Source organism: Gymnoscopelus microlampas (genome assembly GCF_963454915.1).
Source record: "Gymnoscopelus microlampas genome assembly, chromosome: 11".
NCBI lineage: Eukaryota > Metazoa > Chordata > Actinopteri > Myctophiformes > Myctophidae > Gymnoscopelus > Gymnoscopelus microlampas.
The window spans coordinates 52,964,786-52,990,529 of record NC_139948.1 but is presented as its reverse complement, the minus strand read 5'-3'; the positions used below and the strand labels follow the sequence as shown (position 1 = coordinate 52,990,529).

The 25,744-nt window shown below is 45.2% G+C and overlaps 1 protein-coding gene across 2 annotated transcripts; it reads right to left on the bottom strand.

The window, feature by feature from the left end:
- Nucleotides 1-1,324: 1,324 nt before the first annotated feature.
- Nucleotides 1,325-24,892, bottom strand: nfe2l1a (nfe2 like bZIP transcription factor 1a). Of its 2 annotated transcripts, none has more exons than XM_084072482.1 (10): nucleotides 24,503-24,892; nucleotides 23,550-23,821; nucleotides 21,491-21,688; nucleotides 14,491-14,616; nucleotides 11,585-11,765; nucleotides 7,447-7,843; nucleotides 6,591-6,910; nucleotides 5,927-6,186; nucleotides 3,300-3,628; nucleotides 1,325-2,258 (listed from the first exon to the last, which is right to left on the bottom strand). In XM_084072482.1, exons 1-10 carry the CDS (start codon nucleotides 24,528-24,530, stop codon nucleotides 1,886-1,888), a joined length of 2,484 nt encoding a protein of 827 aa, XP_083928608.1. In that variant the 5' UTR covers nucleotides 24,531-24,892; the 3' UTR covers nucleotides 1,325-1,885. The 2 variants fall into 2 exon arrangements, with proteins under 2 accessions (XP_083928608.1, XP_083928609.1); XM_084072483.1 differs by having other exon boundaries at nucleotides 14,491-14,613.
- Nucleotides 24,893-25,744: the final 852 nt, after the last annotated feature.

The following is a 25,744-nucleotide window of genomic DNA, read 5'->3' as shown; positions in this document are numbered from 1 at the left end:
ATGGACCCATAAGGGTGTGTAACAGGTGTTTTCCTCCAGGATCATGAGAGTTGCACTGTGTTAAACATCAGGTTACAGTGAAACTGTGTAAAAGTGTGAGTTCCATAATGGATGTTCTTTGGAACCAGTGGTGTGTTCTAGGTTTTTGCAGAGGGTATACCATAATTATTCTCTCCCACACGCACGGCACGTGCACATGCGCGCGTAGTCACCGAATGAAATAACCGCCCGAATCCGCCCGAAACTGCGCGCGCGTGCATGTGTCCGTTACCTGGGGGGCTAAGCCCCCAACCTAGTAGAGACCTAGCAACGCCTCTGCTGGACCGTATAGTTTTTTCCCCCCAAATTTTCTTGGCTGGTATACTACGTATATAGCGTAACACGGTAGAACACACCACTGTTTTGAACCCTCACAGCACAGGTGTCAGAGTTTGTGACAGAGATAGGCCATAAAAAGAAAAGGTCCATTCTGTCATGCCGAGAAAAGCCTCAAGGTGGCGTATGCAGTCCTTTTGTGTGTGTGTGTGTGTGTGTGTGTGTGTGTGTGTGTGTGTGTGTGTGTGTGTGTGTGTGTGTGTGTGTGTGTGTGTGTGTGTGTGTGTGTGTGTGTGTGTGTGTGTGCGCGCGCGCTAATGTAATGCACACTGTAATGCACTTTGGATAAAGGCACTATATATATACCTTTACATGGCAGGTTGTAAGTTCTACACCTACTGTACTGCGCCCATGTGTCCTTGAGCAAGGCACTCATGTGTATTAACTCTCAACTCACTGACCAATGGGATCCAGCCCACTGTCAGTGTGTTAGCTTAGCGTCTGTGTGTTGAAGCTCCGTAGCGACGAAACTCCCTCTTTTTTTTGGGTGTTGCGCCCAGGTGGGCGTGGTTTATGTGCCTATAAAGACTTTAACTTCACAAAGACTATGCCTAAACCTAACCTCAAAACCACGCCCACCTGGGCCAAACACCAGGAAAGGAGAAAGTCCGCCGTAGCGGCGCAGAAGGACGTAACGAGACGACCAACATGTCCTGCTGGCACCGGTTTATGTCCGTAAGAACTTGACCTGAGGTTCAGAGAGGATTGTGGGAAACGCAGTCTTTCTTTCAGATGAATGAATGTGAATGAGTTCAGATCCAGTCCTTGTCCACTGTGTTAGTGACTCTTCCTCACTAACGCTGATTGAAACCAGTACGGTCAAAACGCAATAATGATTAACGTCACACCTACAGCTGCTAGCTAGTATTCCCTACTAAAATACAATAGTGTTGTTCTGTGGTGTGTACTTCCGTACTGTTGTGTTGTTCTGTGGTGTGTACTTCCGTACTGTTGTGTTGTTCTGTGGTGTGTACTTCCGTACTGTTGTGTTGTTCTGTGGTGTGTACTTCCGTACTGTTGTGTTGTTCTGTGGTGTGTACTTCCGTACTGTTGTGTTGTTCTGTGGTGTGTACTTCCGTACTGTTGTGTTGTTCTGTGGTGTGGAGTGTATGCGCGTAGCGACAGCGACAGCTTCCGATTGGCTGGCGGCTCTGTCTCCAAGCGTCCCTCAAAGCAGAGATGTTCTCATCTTTTGAGCCTTTTTGTTGTTGTTGTTGCTCAGTGGTGCTAGATCTGGTGACAGTGTGTTGCTGGGACAGAGACAGGAGGACAATAAAGAAGATTTTCTCCACCTCGTCTTTCTGAAGTGTCAGAATGTTAGAAAGATTGTGTGGCTTGTGTGAGAATGGCTCCAATGTTTAGTTCAGTGACCGTGGAGTGTTCACGTTCACCTGAATAGACTCCAACCTTCTTCTTCTTCTTCTGGTCTCCTAAAGAGGCGGGGCCACCTACGTACGTCACACAGATACAGGAAGTGAACCGGAGACGGCGGGTCAGTCTTGGTTTTTATTCACTGCTTCTTGTTCTTTTGTTTCCTGCCAGATTTCCCGTTGTTCCGTGGCACCACCGCCCCCTGCTGGCTGTGGTGTTCACGACGCAAAGCGAGGGACACCCCCCCGTCGGGGCCGAAGCGCAGCCGGTGCTCGGCGGCCCCCAGGGGCCCCGCGCTCTGCTCCAGCACTTCCTGGTACAGCGCGCCCAGGCGGCGCTTCATTTCCTGCAGGTCCCTGAGCGCTTCCTGTCTGTGGCGCTGGAGGCGGGCCTTGCGGCGCCTCAGGCCCGTCACCTCCTCCTCCAGTCCCTGCAGCACGTCCAGCTTCCTCTTCCTGCAGTTCTGGGCGGCCATCTTGTTCTTGCCGCGGCGGCGGATGTCCCTGATGAGGCTGGAGAAGGAGACCAATCACAATCAATTAAAAAAAACAACAACTTTATTGTCACATTAGTGTCTCGAGACAGACAAACACTTCTATTCCGCCTAAAGCCTAATTTATGCGCACCGAAAATATCAGACCTACAAGCCCACAACGCATAACGGACACGGCACGTTGTGGGCTTGTAGGACGTGTGACACTGTCGTGCAACAAAGCATGAATATGACTTGTAGCTTGTAGATCTGCTATCTTTTAAAGACGTGGATTTTTGGTAATTTTATTTTTATTTAAGTTTCAGTCTGAAATGGCATCTCAACCAATCAAAAGGTTGCATTCCTTCAGACTATGGAACGCTGAACTCTCATTCACCGCAGTAGAGGGCTAGTGTTTGTAGCCTGTCACTCACACTGCCCAAGGGAGAGACGGTCAATGTGAAGCACGTTTGTTAACTACGTTGCTTATTTCTAACCTATAATGTTTTCAGATACATATTTTAGTGTTTAAAATGAGCAATACGCTGTCTGGACATCATCTTGAATGAGATTCAAAACTTAAAATGGAGGAACGTGCAGCTACGGGAATCTCACAGGTGAATGAAATCAAGATTCATATTTATTCTATATCTATGTCATCACGCAGTACGTTGTAGTTTGACAGGAAGTAATTAAGATTGGCCTTTTAGGGACTTTTGATATAAGAATACACAAAAAAAATAAGTGTCATCTTTTGGCATCCATTGTTAGGTAGGCTATCTCCATATTATGACCACGGATATGCTCTAAAAGTGTGAAAAATGTATTTTTCATTTCACCATGTCTTTAATGAGTTTAGTAACAGTCATGTACCTGAGTTGCTGGTCGTCGAGGTGATATTGTAATGAGTTTAGTAAACATGTACCTGAGCTGCTGGTCGTCGAGGTGATATTGTAATGAGTTTAGTAAACATGTACCTGAGCTGCTGGTCGTCGAGGTGATATTGTAATGAGTTTAGTAAACATGTACCTGAGCTGCTGGTCGTCGAGGTGATATTGTAATGAGTTTAGTAAACATGTACCTGAGCTGCTGGTCGTCGAGGTGATATTGCGCCAACAGCTCGTTAAACTCCTCCACCTGCAGGTTGACGATCTCATCGTTAGTGAACGGGATGCGCAGGAGGCGAGCGCGGCGCTCGTCCAGACTCCACTGCCTTCTGGAGTGGGCGTGGCGGTGGGCGGGGCTTCCTGCCGCCGGGCGGCGAGGAGGGGCGGGCCTGTGGCGTTTGGCGTCAGTGGGCGGGTCGATGGGCGGAGCCCCGGGCTGATTGTAGGTGTGGTCGTGTCCGACGTGCTCCAACCAGGAGAGACGATGCTCAAGCGAGTTCTTTGCGTCGTCCGACCAGTAGGGCTGCGGCACCAACACCAAATATACAGTTGACGATTAATTGTCTTACAAATGATTGCGACTAATGATTTAATTCTGTTTTGGCAACCCGATCGCCAGAGGAAACGTTCTCATTGAACGTTTTTCAACGTTTCTCAAAATCCGTGCATAGGCTACTGGAAAACCACAAATTCCGTGCATAGCCGCCTCGCATCTCCCCCATTGTGACTAAACCATTTCGGAGCCGCGCAGTCTCAAGGGAATTGACGCCGTGTGAAGGACCACCGAGCGAGCTAAAGCGAGCGAGTTGCCGTCCTGAACATTGCGACATTTCCTTGAGCCTACTCAGCGGCGTTTGAGTTACGTACCGATAGGCACAGAATCGTACATGTTGTTGTGGGGACTGCTCTACTTCCTGGTTTTTCCGGGTTGCGACTGGTTACGCCCACCGTGGGACTCCCCGTACATATGCACGGAATTTGGGGGTTTCTAGGCGACTATGCACGGAATGACGTGCACAAATCCGTGCAATGTATACTAATTCTCTGGCGATCAGGCTGGTTTTGGGCATACATTTAAAGTACATTACTGTTTGCCTTTTAGGTTTTGTAAACATTGCACAGGGGTAGATATGGCAAATAACTTAAAGGCATTGACGGCGTGGAGGGACTTCCATAGAGCTAATGGGACTTCTGAAGGGGCCATGCCGAAAATAGGTTGCTTTATTCGGATATAATTCGCGGAACTGCCCGCCCCTGCTGGCTCTCTGAATTTTTATTTTTAAATAGGCTCTTTCATGATAAATTGACCACATATATGAAGTTAAACAACTAAATTATATCCAAACGCTATCTTAAAAGTAAATTCTGTGCCTCAAACGAAGTTTGAGAGCGTTTTAAAACCGAAAGTAAATAGTTCACACGGACGCGGACGCGCACGGACGCGCACATGCGTGCGTTAATTTACGCCCCGGACAAACATAAACAGTAGGGAAAATACGGATTTCAGAAAGAGGACTGTGTTTCAATGCAGGAAAACACCCCAGCATCATTATATAGTGGCTGAAAAAATGCAATATATATATATTTTAAATTTAGGCTTAATGTTGCCTAGAATCCCTTTAAAGATATCCTTAAATATACAAAGAAATGACCGGTAATCTGACCAATAATCTACCAATAATCTAAATCATTGGTTCTCAAAGTGGGGTCCGGGGACCCCCAGGGGTCCTTGAGGGAGTTCCAGGGGGTCCCCAGCTAAATGACGGATAGTTGGGAACCAAATGGACCCGTATGGGTCTGTAACTCTGAGAGTGTACAAATGGAACCAAATGGTCCCTAACGGGTCCATTTGGTTCCATTTGTACACTCTCAGAGTTAACTTAACATTGATTTTACAATATGAATTGGGGTCCCAGAGATAGAAATGCCATAAAATGGGGTTTCGTAGCCTCTAATGCATGTCAAACTGGGGGTCCTTGAAATCTAAATGGTTCAGAATCACTGCTAGAGCCGTTAACATCTTCTCTTGTGGGGGTCCCTGGCTTATCTTTTCAAATGGGGGTCCGCGGGCTAATAAGTGTCAATTTGGGGGTCCTTGACATGAAAAAGTTTGAGAACCACTGGTCCAAATAGACAATGTACTGTGGACAAAATACGCCATATTTAATCATTTTATACTTTTATTATTAATGAATGAATTACTTAATAGCGGATCTGCAAGCTTGTAGATCGCCTATTTTCACTATTTTACATTTGTTTTGAAAATGTACCAAAAAAAAATCAGCATGACAACGATTCTGCAAAAATGCAAAAATAATCGCGATTATCCTACTATAATTCTAGTAACCTCTGTCTGTCTGTAGTGGTGTCACTACCCGGTTCTCCTCAGTGGCTAGAGCAATTGCTCTGATTTTGCACACAGCCATTGACCATTACCATCTGAACTTAACTGTGAAGCCCGTTTTTCAATTTCATCAAATCTCAGCTTCCTATTAGCGTTTTTGTGTAAAACACTGTCGCCATGGTTACGGGGCTGCCCAGCTGTGGGATGGCCCCGCGAGCTATGGGACGAACTGCCAGATCATATGCCAGATCATGTGCGCATATCCCCCCACGGATGCGTCGACCGGGTCAGAGCCATAAAGAGAGTTCTGACACTAGCGTCGACTCCCATTGTAAGAATGGAATGCGGAAGTGCTCTGTCTATCTCAATGAGCCCATAGGAGGCCGCTTTGCGGCGAGATCAAAGCGTGTCATTACTCTCTTTTCTACACTCTGGACCGGGTATGGTCTAGTCAGAAACAATTGTGACAGGACCTACCGACGAGTAAGCTCCTCCTCCTGCCGCTCCCAGCTCCACCTCTTCCTCTTCCTGCTTTATCCTCACGGCCACGCCCCTCCCCTCGTCCTCTGGGGACAGGCTCCGCCCCTCCTCTGAGTGTCCTGAGGAGGAGGCGGAGCTTGATGAGGAGGCGGAGCTTGAGGAGGAGGAGGAGTAGCAGGAGGTCTCGGAGGCGCAGGGAGACGCAGGACTGAAGGCCAGAGAGAGACCGGAGTCTGAGTCTAACTCACCCTCCATACCTGGAGAGAGAGAGGGGGAGAGAGAGGGGGTTGTTTTCTCACTCAACAGTAAACAAACCAACATACAGTATACGTTACAGGGTATCTGCACATTTATAAAGAGATTTAATGACTGATTTAATGATTTTAAGAGCTTTTAATACCTCTAAAATATACTTTTTTAAAGACCTGCGAAGAAACTTAAAAAAAAATAAATGGAAACGGAAAACTTGTGACCAAGAAAAATTGGTCCGCGACCCACGAATCGGTCCCAACCCTCAGTTTGGAAAACAGTGATCTAAGTGATACATTCTAATCTTATACGATCATCAAGAGGTTTAGATGATTAAAGATGGCTCTTTAATTGCTTCAGTCATCAAATGAGACAGGAAATGACAGTTCATGATAGACTCCTCCCCCCTTACCTTGCTGCTGGTGGTTGCTATGGTAACCCTGGTCATTCTCCTCTTCCTCTATGGCAGACACGTTGTTGTCGTCATAGCGACCGGCTTCCAAAAGCTGTGATTGGACGGTCTCGGGTTCGACGTATGACTCCGCCCCCTCCGTGGTGGGTGTGGTTTCGGGGCTGAAGCCCTCCTCCTCCAGAGCCAGGTCCAGCAGGCTGATCCCATCCAAGATGGCCGCCTCCTCGTCCAAGATGTCCGCCTCCTCGTCCAAGATGGCCGCCTCCTCCAGCAGGTCACCCAGCGGGCTGGGGAGCTCGTCTGACTCCCCTTCCTCCTCACTGTCAACGAGGGAGAGACCAAGAGATCATAGAGAAAATGTCCTTCGTTTTAGTCTTATATTTAATACATACGACTTGTATTTGACAGCTTAAGCTAGCTCTGTTTGGAACCTCACTCTGCTATTAGCTCCGAGATGAGGTTCCAGTACTAGCAGTACTGACACCCACAGTCAGGGTGTTAAATAGGAAAACATGACTAAATAAGCCATTTAAATGGTTGTTTCAACCCGTCACATTTTACTTTGGGAGTATATTGCAGACATCTGTTTGCTTACTGGACTACCTTTACTTTTTGGGTACAATGTGCATAAAAAGGTAATAATCGGGACCTTTCGCCGGTCGCGACTTCCGCCGGGCCTCAACACAGCGGAACATCATCTCGGAGCTAAGAGCAGAGTGAGGTTCCGAACGGAGCTAGCTTAGGCCAAAAATATTCTAATTAGCAAAAATAGATGATTTTGATGATTTTGATGAGTTTCTCAAATTGAAAAGAAAGTCAGAAACGGATTAAACGAAAATGTAAAAACCATAATAACCTTGTTTGTATATAGTCGTGCGGTGGAGTCTGGGGACCGGTGTCCATGGGGTCTCCATCAGGGACCGCTGGGGTCATCAGCTCTATGGGGTCTCCGTCAGGGACCACTGGGGTCATCAGATCCATGGGGTCTCCATCAGGGACCACCGGGGTCATCAGATCCATGGGGTCTCCAGGCAGATCCATCCTAAAGGAGTCCAGAGCCAGGCTGAAGCTGTGTGCGGGGTCCTCCTCGTCCTCCAGCAGAGACAGGTGGTCTGGCGGTGGACGCTGTGAGGGACAGCTGTACACATCCGGGTCCCAGAGGAGGAGGAGGGGGGGTGGGGTGGAGGCGGGGTCGTCCAGCTGGTCACTGGGGGTCAGAGACAGCAGGGACGGAGGGTCCAGGTCCACAACATCTGAGATGAAAACACAAGAACAAAACCAGGTGCCATCAAGGGTCTGTTCCAGGTTTAATTCTGTCGACTAAAACTATGGTGAAAAATGTTGGTCGACGACCTTTTTTCACTGACAAAAACGTAATAAAAACATAATAAAAACTAAGCTACGATGACTAAAACCATGACTAAATATATTGACAATTTTGTTAACAAATAAAAAAGAGACTAACATGTTAGGGAGGGACTAGTGGAGAAGAGATCTAGTAGAACTAAGACGTCAAAGAAGTCACTTTATGCTTACATGAGGGCCGGGGCTTCCTGCCTGAGACACGTTTATAAATCAGATTCTAATCACAATTCAAAGCACCAGCGAGGAATTTGCTTCAGATCAGTTTCCTTGTGGGTTTTGTTTTGCTGATTCCAATTTGGATAGAGCACAAATGTGATGCGGGCTGACAGTGTGAACAGAGCCTTAAGATGGATTCTAATGACAGACCAGACAGGCAGAAGACAAGTATCAAGTAACCTGACAGGTTATGTATGAATCATTATGAGCTTTGACACAGTGGTGGAGCGTCCGGGTAGGCCAGGTAGGCGGCCGCCTACGGGCCCGGGACTCCAGAGATTCACCAGCTTACATGGAACTGCAAATATATTCGAGGCAATTCACCCCAATACACTGTTGGAAGACAAAAACAAACACAATCCGCCCAAAACTCGAAAATATTTGCGCGTGCACGGGCTGGGCACACACGCACGCACGCACGCGTGCGCTGAACAGTGTGCCATGCCTACTGGCCTGGCTTTCAGTTGTTCCGCCACTTCTTTGACATGTTGTTGGAACTAAAGCCTGTTAAACCTTCACTTCTGGCTTCTGGTTGCAACACTAGTGATGACCTACACCCAGTACAACACCCTGGTTATGAAAATTATTATGATCTTTCTACCTATACTTAAATGCCCAAAATACGGACGGACGACAGGGTCAAAGTGTTGAACGAGATGTTGACATTCTGTTGACATCATCCAGATGACGGTCAGTTGGAGTAACGTGATTGGGTAATCCCACGGAATGATGACAACATCATCACGCCATGATATCACAACGTCATCATCATCACAACCAGGTCCTTTTTAAATGAATCATCAACGAAACAAAATGTCTTTCAGCAACTTTTACCAACGGATCAGACTGCCTGAAGCGACTTCTGCTGGGAAAGATCTGTCAACACTTTTGAACACTCTCTGTGTATCTGAACACACTGTCTGCTGTGTATCTGTGTATCTGGACTCCAGTCTTTCACAGAACAAGAGTTGGAAATCCAACTTGATCCTACGGTGTGAGAAATGTTCTGCTGGACGAAGAATCTGAAAGGAGGAGCAAAACAAGGCTGTGCTGCCGTTGCAGTGCAACACGAGGTGTACACATTTGGAGAATTCCGTTACGTCGACAAGACTCAGAGTTGTGTGCGTGTCTTCAACACAGTGTCTTTACGCTGGAGGAAGTTGCCTCCAGTGCCCCCCGGAAGAGGGGAACGTCCCCTTGAGGTTTTATCCAATGACTGGGGCTACACAGCTGTGCTGATAGAAGATAAAGTCTACATCTGGGGAGGAAGTTATCCTAATGTGCTTTATGCATTTGATGTCGACACCCACAGATGGTTCAAACCCAGGGTTTCTGGGGCGGTTCCAGAGGGGAGGCACAAACACTCAGCCTGTGTCCTGGGGAAGGTCATGTATGTCTGTGGAGGACCGACCCTCACGTCACCATACACTAATGACATCTACAAGTTGGACACCAGCACAATGGTCTGGGCTTTAATTAACCCCATAGGAAGTCCAAAACTTCCTTCATGTCAATCTGCCACCATCATCGGGACAAAGATGTTTGTATTTGGGGGCTTTGGGTGCAGAAGCGACAACACCATCAGAGTGTTTGACACAGAGACCAACCTCTGGCTGAACACGCCTTCTGCACGGCCTCTACCAAAAGGACGCTATATTCATTCAGCCTTTAACTACAATGGAGAGCTGTACATATATGGCGGCCGCCACCACCAAAACCGAAACCTAAATGATCTGTGGAGATTCAACCCAAAGACCTTCTCCTGGAAGAAGGTTGAGACCAAGGGGAACGGCCCAGCTATTTCAGAGATGTGCTGCTGCATGGTGGGAGATCGTATCCTCCTCTTTGGAGGATTCAAATATAGAGACCACACACCCACCGATGACCTGTACATGTTAGACTTAAGTCCTAGTCTTAAGACCTTATGTAAGCTAGCAGTTATTCAGAACGGTCTGAAGCAGTCGGAACTCCCACATAACATCAGGTGGGAACTGGCAGCCATGACGACCACAGAAACAAAAAAAAATAAGTCCACAAAATTCCACAAAGAAACAACAACACACAGATCACCTGAGCACAGAGTGGAAATTTCTGTTTATTCCGATTATCCTTATTGTTGTTATTATTTGCCATTGTTAGTTTTGATAGGTTATTGTTTTATTAGATTATTTGTGGGCACCAAGGGCCTCTCCAGGCCTAATTGATGGAGAAAGAGCATATCTAGGCCTGGGTGATTGGGAAAGGGCATGCACCTGGGTGGATAGGACTGTTTTTTTTTACCAGCACAGCACAGTGCCATAGCCACACACCAGAGAACAATGCCATGCCATGGAATAATCTGTTTCTATGCACTTTTCTGGGATAAGTAAACCTGCAAGCTAAAACTTCAAGTTACTGTGTGGACAATGTGTTCTGTATGCCTGCATACAACCATAAGTCTGAGGTTTCGTTGATAATAATGCTCTTCTGTATTTTACAGTGGAACCATTAATAACTAGAAAATGTGCTCCTCGGAGCACAAGTCTCCGCCAGCAGAACCGTGCTATCAACTGTCATCAACTGTGATATCAGTTTGTACTGGAATGTACTGTTCTTGATTAATCCTGTCTAAGCTATTTATATTACGTATTGTGATGACACCAGTGTGTCTACATAGTGTATTGCTCCGCCATTTCTCAGCCATTTCGTGATTATTCCTGTCTTACCTCACTTTGAAAGAGACCAAGACTCTTTCAAAGTGACACATCTATTTAAAGGCCGCTATACGTCACGCGTCTCACTAGCCAATCCGAGCACACTCTTTCAACGTATTGTCACGTGTCACGTGAGGCTTGACCAATGTTAGCTTGGCCGAGGGGGGGGGACGGAAAGTGAAAACATAGTCTCCTGGCGGAGACAATAATGCTTCTTGTTTACCTGCACCAAATTATTGCTTTTCTGTTTGTGATCTGAGACCCAGTTAGAGCCTGATGTCCCGATATATAACTGGACTAGTTTAAGGATATGATAATAATAAATCCCTGGGAAGAAGGCTAATAATCTCATTTTTCATAATGTAAAATGTGTTTAAAATGTGTATTCAATGAGATGTTTTATAAACTATTAGTTTATTACATGTGCATGCTCACAATGAGCATGCACTCTGAGTCTCTCGCTGGTGGGGGCACTCTGTGTCGCACTATGAGCTTGTATATCTGCTATTTGCCAGACCCAGGGGGTCGGCCTACATGAGGCTTTTTCTGTCCCTCTTTCCCGTCCCTCTTTTCCTCTTTTCTGTCCCTCTTTTCCTCTGCACACACGTCATGCGAAGTCCGGCCATTCAGATTTCAACCACTAGGGGTCTGGCAGTACCAGGGCTCCTGGTTCTATTTTTGAATAGACAATTCTCAATGAGGTTTGTTGATGTCATTTACCTCCAGGCAGCTGTAGACTCACATCCTGACCAATCAGAGGGCTGCGGCCGTTGTGCTGGAGGTGCAGGTTGTCACGGTAACGTGGGTTCTGGATGGTTGTGGAGGCTGTAGAACCCAGAGCATCATCAGGACCACGGTCGCCTAGCAACAGGTCTGTCACTGGACCGTCAACCTCCATTTCCTGAAGACACAAAAATGGATTGATGATCTTAGTTCCTCAATCTCTGCCATAGCAAGATGGCAGAGATTGAGTGATAAGGCGACTAGTCAATGTGTCAGGAGTATTATTCAAAGGGATATTTTGTTTCCAAACCTGCAGCAGTTTTCTATTGGAATAATGTATATAATTATAGTAGTAGGATGACATAGATTGGACACTTGCCAAGAAAATGTCTTGTTACAAATAAGGCACGAAAGGTAATTTATGAAGGTTACTTACTTCATAAATGTTATCATGTCAAGACCGATCTTATGGAATATAAGATTGATGTTGACACACTTTGTTCTTGCTATGGAATTTCTATACAATGCGGTGATATGCAAGATACATCATTTTACACTGTGTGTGTGTATGGTTCTCTTGGACAGATGAACACTAACTAGTAGATTCCATCATCATCACTGTCTGCTTGAAATGCTATATTAAGAGTAATGAAACATGATGACACATAATATGATATCTGGACAGGTCACAGTGACCAGCCACTGACCCTTGTGTCTAAAGGCCTGTAATTCAGTTAGAGATGAGAGGACAGACTGGACATAATTAGGACTGTATTACTGTAACATGAAATGTGATGATGGATGCAGGATGCTAAGATGCTAATATTGAAACACCTTGTGATAAGAATAGATTTCACTAAGTCTGCCTGATACCCATTCAATCTGCGAACGCATGCTGTGCCATTTTAGATTTTTTTTAGCTATCCATTATTTTATACTTTGGGCTATTCAGAAATAGCAGATCTACAAGCTCATAGCGCGGCACTCGGTGAGCTTGTAGATCTGCTATTTTTGGGAAAAATCGTGAAAATGTGTGCAAACCTTGAATATATATATATTTTTAAAGCGAACATTTTTAACTCAAATCTTTGCTTCTGGGGGATTCTACAAATGTCTTCAATGTTTAAAAAAAAAACTATTTATGTTGCTATAACATCAGTGGTTCACCAGCTTTTTTCATGTCAAGGACCACCCAAAATGATATGTCTTTGGCCGCGGACCCCCATCTTAAAATATTTAGTTGAAGCAAAGATTTGAGTTAAAAATGTATAAATATATTCAAAGATTTGCACACATTTTCACAATTTATTTAAAAAAAATCACACCCAGTGTGAAGTGGGCGGTGTGTGGTCATCACAACATGACTCACTTTAAAAAAAGGATAAATTACTTTTTTTAAAGTCCATACTGCTATTCATAGGGCTGCACATGTGTCATGTGTTTCGCTAGCCAATCACAGTCCTGAATTTGCAAAGTCAGCCAATCACATTACAGTTAGTGGTGATGACACTAGCTGTAATGTGATTGGCTGATATGAAAAAAGTATCGATTTGCATTAACAATGGAAGGGTTAGGGGGTACACCATTTTTTTGGTCGGTGTCCAAAACTCACTTATAGGGGGCGGCTACACCGCCCCAAAAATAGCAGATCTACAAGCTCATAGCGCGGCTCCGAGTGCCGCGCTATGAGCTTGTAGATCTGCTATTTTTGAATAGCCAAAGAGATCTGAAAATGACACGGATGCGTTCCCGGGTTGAATGGGATAAAAGCAGGAACTACCTGGGAGCTGATGCTGCAGGATGATTCCTGCCAAACGTCATTCCTGCTGCCTTGCTCGTGGGCGTGCTTGCTAGATTAAACCTAGGATGTTGTGATGTATACTTGGTGCTGAATAAATGGTGAACATGCAGACTGCTCTGTCAGCCTTGCTCCTTGAGCAATTCCACACATTCTTTTTGTGGAAAAGTTGACTTTTGGATTGATCTTAAAGGTAGGGTAAGTGATATTTTTTGGTATTGTTTGTTTTTGGTTAAAAGGTTATAGTACTATATTCTGATAGTAATCATTGCTACAGAGCGTTTGTTGGGTCACATGGGTCTCTCCAGCTCTTTAGTAAACACAATATAGTACATTTTCAGGTAGGTGACAACATTTAAGCCAATCAGGAGAGAGCACTGAAAATGCATTTTATGTTAAATAAAGAGCGACATGAGAGACATGAGAGACTCCTTTTACTGAACACACACTCTATAACAATGAGTACTATCACAATATAGAGCTATTTAACACTTATTTTAACCAAAGTAAATCACTTACCCTACCTTTAATTATTTCATAAATTCCAAAATTGACTCTTCTATTAGAATGAATATTCAGCATCCAAGTTCATCCAAACTTAATCTGGGCTGCTTGTGCCTCAGAGATGTTGTAACTACTTGAACTTGGCCAGCCGGGGGCGCACTGCACCTCTCATGTGAACCCACAGACAGACAATGGCGTAATCAGCTTCAGTCCTCATTCATTCATTCATCCTTGTTCTAGTGCAGCCATAGGCGGCGGCCGGCGGGTGAGCTTGAGAATTGGGAAGGCTGGGGATCGGCCGCGCGCGGGCGCCGAAATCCGTGCAAAAGAATTGCGGTTTCTGGTTGGATTCTGTTAGTTTCTGTTGGGTTTTTGGTTACTTTATTTCGGTTATAGGGTTAGGGTTAGATTTTACTGATTTATTATAATTCCCAGAATTTCCCAGCATAACATTTGGGAAGGCTTAGCCTACCCTAGCCTTCATTACCCGCCGCCTATGAGTGCAGCTCCCTGAACCCTGAACCTATTCATGTCTGTGTTGAGAGGAGAGGAGAGGAGAGGAGAGGAGAGGAGAGGAGAGGAGAGGAGAGGAGGTACTGACCGATGGCTCCAGGATAGACAGGAGATCCTCCCACTGGAGCTCCAGCTCACTGGAGGAGATGAGAGGAGGAGGAGGAGGAGAGGGAGAGGGAGGTCCACCTGGCACACCCAGCACCTCCGCAGACTGCTGGGTGGGACACAGAAGAACACCACAAACACACACAATATTACACACGGCCTGGTATGGGAACCGTACCGCCCGAGAAAAGATCAGCCTACAGCGAGTTGTACGATCGGACGTATAATGGGAGGCGAGCTCCCTGTGCTCCAGGAACAAGCACCACCCAAGTCACAAACTGTTCAAACCCCTACAACGACCGCAGCCGGGCAAGGGGCCTCTACCGCAGCATCAAGAGCAGCATTACCAGGTTCTGAAGCAGTTTTAACCCGGCTGCTGTCAGGCTGCTGAGCGAGGCATGAGCCTTGCTCAGCAGTCTGATGACAGGCGGTGCTGTCAGGCTGGTCTCAGGCCTTTGCTCTTCCTTGAACCTACCTGTGGAGTATACCAGGACCTACCTGTGGATTATACCAGGGACAAGTGACTTGACTTGTTTTTGTCTTTGCTCTTCCTCATGGACCTACTTGCGGTAATAATAATAATAATAATGATTGCCAAATACAATCCATTTGGGGGTCTTTGACTTGAAGAAATTTGAAAACCACTGCTGTAGACCACAATAGAACAGAACAGAACAGAACAGAACAGAACAGAACAGAAAGGGAGGGGCTCGTACCTGTGGTTCATGTGTGAAGGGAAAAGTTTCCTCCAACAACAACATACACTCAGAGAGAGAGAGAGAGAGAGAGAGAGAATTTTCTCATTTACAAAACAAATCAAAATAAACAACTTGTGTGGTTAACAAGTGGTTAAAAACAGTTCCTATTAGAAAAAGATTTGGCGGCCCCGCTGTAGTAACTCTGAGGACCCCCTAGGGGGTCCCGGGCCCCCCTGTTGAAGACCCATGAGAGTGAACCAAAATGAACTTTGCTTCAGTAGGAGCTGTGTTGTTTATTCTGCCCGTCCCGTCCTCTCTTCTCTGTGAGGTTTCTATTGTTATCTGCATCCTCAGTGAACCCAGACAGACAGACAGACAGACAGACAGTGTGAATAGTTGTCCTGTCTGCTATGTGTCTCACATTGTCTCACATCCATACATCCATTCCCAGCCTACAGACATTCCATATGTTCTGTCTGCCTCGGAGACAAGCCACCGTGCTAAGTTTAGACTCAACCTTTAGTGGGGGTGGGGGTGGGGGGGGGGGGGGGGGGGGGCTTATACAACGTACCCAACGACCCCCCTTGTCCACACATGACCTGCTACGTGTTTATTATTAATGTATACACGTTATATTTATTGATAGACTGGACATAAAGTTTGTTATTCTTATTTGTCTTATTTAAGCTGTAGGTGTAAATGTGTAACAACGAGGTTGTTCAGTTCAGCTCCATAATAAGCAGGAGAGACAGAAATGCTGCGGGCACAGCGAGGAGATTAAATGATATCCGTGTTGAACTGAACGGTTCACACGGAATGTCCTTTACACATCCTCACATGAACTGTGAGCTTTATATGTAACATTATTACACATCCTCACATGAACTGTGGGGTTTATATGTAACATTATTACACATCCTCACATGAACTGTGAGGTTTATATGTAACATTATTACACATCCTCACATGAACTGTGAGCTTTATATGTAACATTAATACACATCCTCACATGAACTGTGAGGTTTATATGTAACATTAATACACATCCTGACATGAACTGTGAGGTTTATATGTAACATTAATACACATCCTCACATGAACTGTGAGCTTTATATGTAACATTAATACACATCCTCACATGAACTGTGAGGTTTATATGTAACATTAATACACATCCTCACATGAACTGTGAGCTTTATATGTAACATTATTGGACTGAATATAATTGATTGAATACTTTATTTGCCGGAAAAGTACAGTTCAATAGAGCCCCGAAGGCCTGACGTCACTACCAGTAGAGAGCGCTTTTCGCAGGTTCGTGGCTTCACTTTTTGTGTTGATATCCTCGTTGGGGAATCTTAGATCGCTTCATATAAGAACTGTGTTCCAAAAATAAACGCCACCCTGGCCATTTTACTCATATGGATATAAAGCATCGACTGAAGGTGTAAATGTACACATTTACCCAAAGAGTAACACAATATAAACACTAGAAACGAGTCAAACAACCCAAACACTACATTTCCCATGAACGCGGCTGCTGTACGGACAGTGATTTCAGACCCGGAAGTAGTAGTTCTTAAGACGTTTAAGGCAGAATTAATTCCATTTTCTCCAGAAACAGGCTGTATCAAATATGAATGAATATCATAAACGATGCAGAGCCACGCCCCCCGACAAAAACGCCTGGGTGGTGTGTTTATGTTTAGAACACAGTTCTTATATGACGTGATCTAAGATTCCCAAATGGGGATTTCAACACAAAAAATAAAGCCACGAACCCGTGAAACAGCGCCCTCTAGTGGCAGTGACGTCAGACTTCAGTGCTCTATACAAGGTCTGCTGAGAGGATTATAAACCCAAGAAAGCGCTATGGCTTGTTTCCATTTGGGTCCAGTATAGACATCCTCACATGAACTGTGAGGTTGATATGTAACATTATTAGACATCCTGACATGAACTGTGAGCTCCGTTATGTCACCACTGTCATGGGGAAACCTCATGTCCATGTCCAAATCTGTTACTTTTCAGAAAGTGGAGGGGAAAAGAACCTGTGTTCATTCTGTTCAAATGCATCCAACGTAGTTATTATTTAGTCACAAGCTCTTGTTAATTACATTACATGACATTACAGTCATTTAGCAGACGCTTTTATCCAAAGCGACTCACAATAAGTGTATTCAACATAGGTAGGGAACGAAAACTACTAATCACCAGAAGTCTGAAGTGCATTTCCTGCAAAAACAAGCAACCAAGGGTATACCTAGCGCTAAGGTAAAAGTGACATATATCAGCTACCTATTTCCTTAAACAGACAAAATAGCTAAATCAAATGAGCAAGAGCTAAACAAATAAGTGTATCGACTAAACAAGATCCAATAAAACAATACAACAATAAAACAAGAGTTCGTACATCAAAAATAGCAGATCTACAAGCTCGCAAGACGCCTTGCGAGCTTGTACATCGGCTCTTTTTGCAACTTCTGCGTGACACCGTAGACGTGTGACAAAGTAGGCAGTTCATTTGCGGGAAAAAAATAAAAGTTGAAATATGGAGATACAAGGTTTCTGCCGGACAGAGAACATATATTTAACATTCAGACATCCTCACATGAACTGTAAGGTTCATATTTAACATTCAGACATCCTCACTGTAAGGTTGATATGTAACATTTAAACATCCTGGTATGAACCTACAGTTCATGTGAGGATGGGAACACGCTGCTGGTACATGATGTAACGTCACATGATCTACTTATTATGCGTGTCCATGATTCCACCCTGCATGTCGTCTCTGCTCTGCAGGGCCGGATCCAGCTCTGCTGCATGGGGACCTTATACCATATACTGTAAGAGAAAACCTGTACCACGTTGTTCACCTCAGTGGAGAGTTAAACACATCTATAATGTGCTAGTTGGTTTGGATAAACATCCACTATGATTTATGAGCTTCCCGACCTTTTTTTTCCTTCTTCTGCATCTCAGCAGGAGAAATATCTTGCCCTGTGATCTGTATCTTAACTGTTGTGCATACTTTTGGTGACTGAATTGACAGTCAGACAGACAGACAGACAGACAGACAGACAGACAGACAGACAGGTGTCAACAGTCTACAGTAATCTGGTTTTTTTTTGTCATGTGATCTGCAGCTCAGAGTGACATCATCTTAATGCTTATTACACATGTCTGTCTGTCTGTCTGTCTGTCTGTCTGTCTGTCTGTCTGTCTGTCTGTCTGTCTGTCTGTCTCTCTGTCTGTCTGTCTGTCTCTCGTTCCAACCTCTATTCTTCCTATTTCTCTGTCATCTGTACATCACTATCTGCCCCCCTCTTACAGTATGTCCCTGCAAAGTGTGTGAGTGTGTGTGTGTGTGTGTGTGTGTGTGTGTGTGTGTGTGTGTGTGTGTGTGTGTGTGTGTGTGTGTGTGTGTGTGTGTGTGTGTGTGTGTGTGTGTGTGTGTGTGTGTGTGTGTGTGTGTGTGTGTGTGTGTTGGGGGGGAGGGGGGGCGGCTGTTGTGAAAGCAGCTCAGATTTCAAAACAAGCCAGTCTCGCTACTTTGGTCACAAGGCCACTGGAACGCACGCACGCACGTACACGCACACACACACACACACACACACACACACACACACGTGCGTGTGCGTGTGTGTGTGTCAGATGACATGCAGGTGGAATGTGAAAACAGTTTTCAGGAACATTAAAGTTCTCTGTGTTAATTCAGGGAAGCTATGAAGTGTGTATAAGGTGTCACCTTCACTAACATCATCATTTAACGTGTGCGTGTGTGTGTGTGTGTGTGTGTGTACAGGTACAGTATGGACTGTTCCAGTTAGACATGTCTTGAGATGGTGTAACAGAGGTGAACGTCCTGTAACTAACTGTTGCCATCCTGAAACGCTTCAACATTTCTTGTTTGAATGTAATAGATCTAGAGAAGTACAGTATGGGCCAGCATGGAAGGAATTGGCTTCAATATTGAAATAAATAACACACCATGCAGGTATGCTATGGTATATTCAATTCAATTCTTTTGGTGGATTATGTGTGTTCTATTGGCAAAACGTTGGACGTTCAGACAGACTTAGGCTCATGTGTTGCAATATGTTTGGACATGTCCAGGTGGGCGTGTCCTAGTGGGCGTGTCCCAGTAGGCGACACTCTGGAAGTGTCGCCTCGGCAACGCTAAAGCGTCTGACAGGCGTCTGCTGCTATGTTCTGCTGCCATAACCCTAACCCACGCGGAACAGCTGCCCTCACAGCAGATATACAGGAGATAGGGTCCTACCCTGTGGGCCACATGGCTCAGCAAGACTTAATTACTAACTTACTTACTAACTTACACTGAGTTTACATCTGATAACACATATACCTCTACACTGAGTTTACACATTTTCATCTCTTGATAACATTCTGACAGCAATGCTAACATAACAGTAAGAAAGCAATAGCCAGCACTTCCAAGTCCTTCTGGTAGGCTGCTTGTAATTCATATGCATAGCCACAGACACAGCATACACAGACGTGTTTCTGCGTCATGTATATGTTATACACGCTGAGGAAGGCTTGACATGTACCCGCAAACTGCACTATATACAGACTGAGAGTACTCGTTTTTGTTTCTACAGCAATGCTAACAGACTGGTTAGACACACATCTCAGCACTGTGTGTGTGTGTGTGTGTGTGTGTGTGTGTGTGTGTGTGTGTGTGTGTGTGTGTGTGTGTGTGTGTGTGTGTGTGTGTGTGTGTGTGTGTGTGTGTGTGTGTGTGTGTGTGTGTGTGTGTGTGTGTGTGTGTGTGTGTGTGCGCGCGCGTTGCGTTGCGTTGCAGGGTGTTCCTACCAGGTGACTCATCTTCACCAACACCCTACTGCTGTGGAATCCTGGATGTTTCTATCTATAGAAACCACTTTGTTTACTTAACGGGTGTGTTGACTCACTGTGATGTGACATCACACCAGACAGTATGTGACATCACACCAGACACATGTGACATCACACCAGACACATGTGACATCACAACAGACACATGTGACATCACAACAGACACATGTTGTATCTTCATCTGACTCTAAACAGAAGAAGAGGCTGTGAATATCGTAGCCACGATGCGATATAAAGTCCTTAACTCACAACCGACGTTTTGACCTACTGAGGTCTTTCTCTTTTTAGCGGCGCTCCTGCTCTATACCTGACTTTGTCCGTGTTCACCGTCACGTTCTGATTGGTCAGACACGTCAACAAAGTGATTGGTCAAGCTTCACGTGACACATGGCTATAAACACATTATAAACACATATCCAGGGGTGCACATAACTGGTGCGCAGGTGCGCATGCGCACCCAAAATTAAAAATGCGCACCACATCAGGCGACGCGAGGCGCTTTTGCGCACCAACAGCTGGGACAGGAATTTCCAAGCTTTTATTTTTTAGCAAAAATAAAAAATAAAAGCCTGGAGATCGAGGCTAGGAATTTACTTCCTGAAGCCACACTCACACAATCACTCTAAAGCACCCGTCGGCTCGCGTCGCCTCGCATCGCCTCGCATTGCCTCGCTGCGTGCACGCAGCCAGCAGCGGCTGTTAGAGGCACTCGTCACCGATGATGAACGCACCGTAATGGTGCAAAATATGCCGTGAACGTCCCAATCTGGCGGATAAAATCAGCGCAGCAGCACAGGGCACCAACCTTGGGGGCTTTATCTAACAGCGTGAGAAAAAGAAACGGCGGAAATCGGCGGAATTTAGAAGCAGAGCGTCCTTTTTTTTCTTAGGGTCCATTTGGTTCCATTTGTTCACTCTCAGAGTTACATTAACATTGATTTTACAATATAAATTGGGGTCCCAGAGATAGAAATGCCATAAAATGGGGTTTCGTAGCCTCTAATGCATGTCAAACTGGGGGTCCTTGAAATTAAAACGGTTGAGAATCACTGCTAGAGCCGTTAACATCTTCTCTTGTGGGGGTCCCTGGCTTATCTTTTCAAATGGGGGTCCGCGGGCTAATAAGTGTCAATGTGGGGGTCCTTGACATGAAAAGGTTTGAGAACCACTGGCCTATGAAACAGGTGAATAGACGCTCGACAAAGCCCGGATGCACGGCGGTGGATTCGAACCCCTAGAGAGCCCCTAGACTGACACCGCGGTAGTGGGCTGCTACTTCACCACTGCACCACCCGAGCACCAGGTTTTACGTGTCTTCAACTCAACCAAGAAAAAACTCTTCAGAAAACGAACCAACAACAAACCAGGAAGTGAAATCACTTGATGATGTCACACAGCTGTTACCTCTTTAAGCTCCTCCTCCTCCTCCTCCTCCTGTTCTCCGTCCAGCCCGGCGGGCGCGGGTCGGTCCATCTGGCGGTCAGCGTGGGGGGGGGGTTCTCTCTGGACCAGTGGGGGCCGATGGTGGTCGTTGGTGTGGGGGGGCAGCATGTCGGGCGGCTCTCTCTGGACAAGCCAGGCCTCCAGCTCCGTACCGGGAACCTGTGATATGGACATACATACACATACAACACAAACACATTTTATTACTTATACTTTATTTAGGGCATTGGTTCTCAAAGTGGGGTCCGGGGACCCCCAGGGGTACTTGAGGGGGTTCCAGGGGGTCCCCAGCTAAATGATGGACAGGAACCAAATGGACCCTTATGGGTCTGTAACTCTGAGAGTGTACAAATGGAACCAAATGGACCCTTATGGGTCTGTAACTCTGAGAGTGTACAAATGGAACCAAATGGACCCTAACGGGTCCATTTGGTTCCATTTGTACACTCTCAGAGTTACATTAACATTGATTTTACAATATAAATTGGGGTCTCAGAGATAGAAATGCCATTAAATGGGGGTCCGTAGCCCTAATGCATGTCACACTGGGGGTCTTTGAAATTAAAATGGTTGAGAATCACTGCTAGAGCCGTAAAAAATCTTCTCTTATGGGGGGTCCCTGGCTTATGTTTTCAAATGGGGGTCCGCGGGCTAATAAGTGTCAATTTGGGGGTCCTTGACATTTGAGAACCACTGATTTAGGGTACTGGGTAGCCACTTATTTTTCAAATGATGTAACGGGAATGCACACCGGTAGTAAGGAGGTGCTGACCACGGGAAATACACGTTTAAAAGAAAATGGGGTCGCACAGCTCGTCGTCACGATGCAATAACCTTTTTAAATTTTTATTTAAGACACCAACGTTTGGACAAAGTCTGTCTTCTTCAGGCTCTTCATACGCCGGAGAAGACATCGTGACTACGAGCTGTGAGACCTCTTTTCTTTGAACCACTTATTTTCTTTTACCTCTTTTTCTACCCAATTTAGTCATTATGCCATTTAATTCCAGGACGTAGTGCCTCTGTACTACTTCTCCTGTTCAACATTCGCAAGTGACAAGCTCCGCCCCCCCCAGCCCGTATAAGAGCGTACAGTGACAAATATCATCCTCCTCGCCCGGCTTGCCTTCCCCCCCAACACGACCAACTGTGTTCATATAGCCTGCACTGAATGTCTCTCTCGGGATCAGTAAAGATCTCATCTTATCTTATCCAGTGGTGGAAAAAGTACTCTGATATTTTACTTAAAGGAGAATTTTGGAGTGTGCTTTTCTTTTGCTTTTTTTTGTTTTTTTGTCTAGAAGTCTCGCTAGACAAAATTGAAATCTCGAGATTTCAATCTCGTCTAGCGAGACTTAAGTTTTTTTTTTTTTTGGTTGCATAGTGTTCTGTCACTATGAACGTCAGATCTCACAAAAAAAAGCAAAAAAAAAGCAATTAAAATATGCGATCTAACGCAAGGCCTATCCGCGCACGTTTTAAGCTGTGGCGGACCAGGGATCGAGTTATGAAATGTTTCTACTGTACCATTCATCCTAATATATCATAACGTCATAGAAAAGGTAAGAAAACCTTAGTCCAACATTCTCCTTTAAGTAAAATTAGCAATGCCACAATATACAAATACTCTGTTACAAGTAAAAGGCCTGTGTTCAAAATGTTACTTGAGTAAAAGCACAAAAGTATTGGCTTCAAAATATACTTAATGTACCAAAAGTAAACGTACTAAAATGAAAATAGCAGATCTACAAGCTCACACTTGTCAGCTTGTAGATCTGCTATTTTCAAACAGCCTATTTATGAAATAGGGCTGAAGTGGTTAATGTATGTTTCATAATATAATCATAATATCTGCAAAGTAACTAGTGACTAAAGTTTTCAAATAATTGCAGTCGAGTACAATATTTGCCTCTGAGATGTAGTGGAGTAGAAGTAAAAGTACTGAAAATTGGACATACTCCAGTAAAGTTAAAAAATACCTTAAGTACAGTACTTTCCACCACTGATGTTATCTCATCACCTGTATTCTGTCCAGGGATCGAACCCATCTCAGGAGGCGTCTGGTCGTGGCGTCGGAACCCTGGGCGTCGCCGCCGTCGTCGATGCTCTTCGGGCGAAGCTCCGCCCCTTGCCGGAGGTTCCTGAGGTTGTGGAAGTGGGTGTGGCCCAGCGGCGCCAGGCCGGGACCGCCCTGCAGCATGTGCTGCCACGCCCCCGCCGGCAGGTACGGTTCGAGTCCCACGTCCACCCACACGCCACACAGGCTGAGCAGGATGGCCACCTGGATCAGGCCTGGAAGAGGACGGACATACACACCTGAGGTACTGTACTTGGACCGCTTTTTTTTATCATCTACACCAAATGTCTTCATATAAATTATTAATGCAAAATACACATCAAGTAACACTTGATGTGTATTTTGATTAATTGAATACATAGGACCACAATGGAAACAAGTCCCCAGAACGTTTTTGTGTTTTTGTGTACCGTACCTCTGTGCTGTTAATCAAGAAAACAACTTAAAGGGTAATACCACTCATTTTCAACGTTGAACTATGTCTTTAATACACCTTAGAGCTGTTGTGTGGAAATAAGAAAAAAGCCCCCCCCCCCTCTATGTTGCCAAGAACTGGATAATTGATTGAGGTCATGTGATCAGTGACATACGCAAGGTGTACTTTTGGCTCCGACCCTACGTATGTCACTGATCACATGACCTCAATCAATTATCCAGTTCTAGGCAACACAGAAGGGGGGGGGGGCTTTTGTCTTATTTCCGCACAACAGCTCTAAGGTGTATTAATGACATAGTTCATTGTTGAAAATTAGTGGTATACCCCTTTAAGCCCTATTTTTTGGATAATCGAAAATGGCATTATTATTATTTTTTTTTACTTTGTTTCTGTAAGTATGTTTTGAGTAATTGTATGTCATGGTATTGCTACTTTTACATCTACTTGTTCCACCTCTGACCTTCATTGAAGAACTTCTTCAGGTACATGACTCCACCAGGGTCCAGAGGTTCTGGAGGGTTGTGGGTTCCAATCCCTCCTCAGAAAAACAGTCTCTGGTTCGTCAGCAGTGACAGAATGTTGTCTTTATCGTGAGAGTCGGAGACGTTTGAAAACGACTGAAGAGGACTGTTGGTTCAAGTCCCCTCCTCAGCCCTCTGAGCAGAGCCTTTGAGCAAGGCAGGGGCCAACTCTACAGTGGTGGTCAGATCCCAGTACAACAGTATCACACTGTGGTTGTACCGGTCAGCTCCCAGTACAACAGTATCACACTGTGGTTGTACCGGTCAGCTCCCAGTACAACAGTATCACACTGTGGTTGTACCGTTCAGCTCCCAGTACAACAGTATCACACTGTGGTTGTACTGGTCAGCTCCCAGTACAACAGTAACACACTGTGGTTGTACTGGTCAGCTCCCAGTACAACAGTAACACACTGTGGTTGTACTGGTCAGCTCCCAGTACAACAGTAACACACTGTGGTTGTACCGTTCAGCTCCCAGTACAACAGTAACACACTGTGGTTGTACCGTTCAGCTCCCAGTACAACAGTATCACACTGTGGTTGTACCGGTCAGCTCCCAGTACAACAGTAACACACTGTGGTTGTACCGTTCAGCTCCCAGTACAACAGTATCACACTGTGGTTGTACTGGTCAGCTCCCAGTACAACAGTAACACACTGTGGTTGTACCGGTCAGCTCCCAGTACAACAGTATCACACTGTGGTTGTACCGGTCAGCTCCCAGTACAACAGTATCACACTGTGGTTGTACTGGTCAGTTCCCAGTACAACAGTAACACACTGTGGTTGTACCGGTCAGCTCCCAGTACAACAGTAACACACTGTGGTTGTACCGGTCAGCTCCCAGTACAACAGTATCACACTGTGGTTGTACTGGGAAGGCCCTTGGTTAGAATATATCACTGTATGAATGTAAAAGTCTTCACAGCATCTTTGTGAAAACAGTAATAATTAATAAAACTGTGAGTTTGACTCTTATCAGGAAGCTTTCATCTGAAACCTGTCATTCTTCATCCGGACTCCAAAACAGTTCTGTAAATAGATTAAAATAGATTAAAATGAGATTAAAATCAGCATATGTCAACAATTGAATATAAATGAAAATATGCAGAAATGTTACATAAATAGATTAGCCAGCAGACATGTTGTAAATATTACTTTGTTAAACTTGGCACCAAA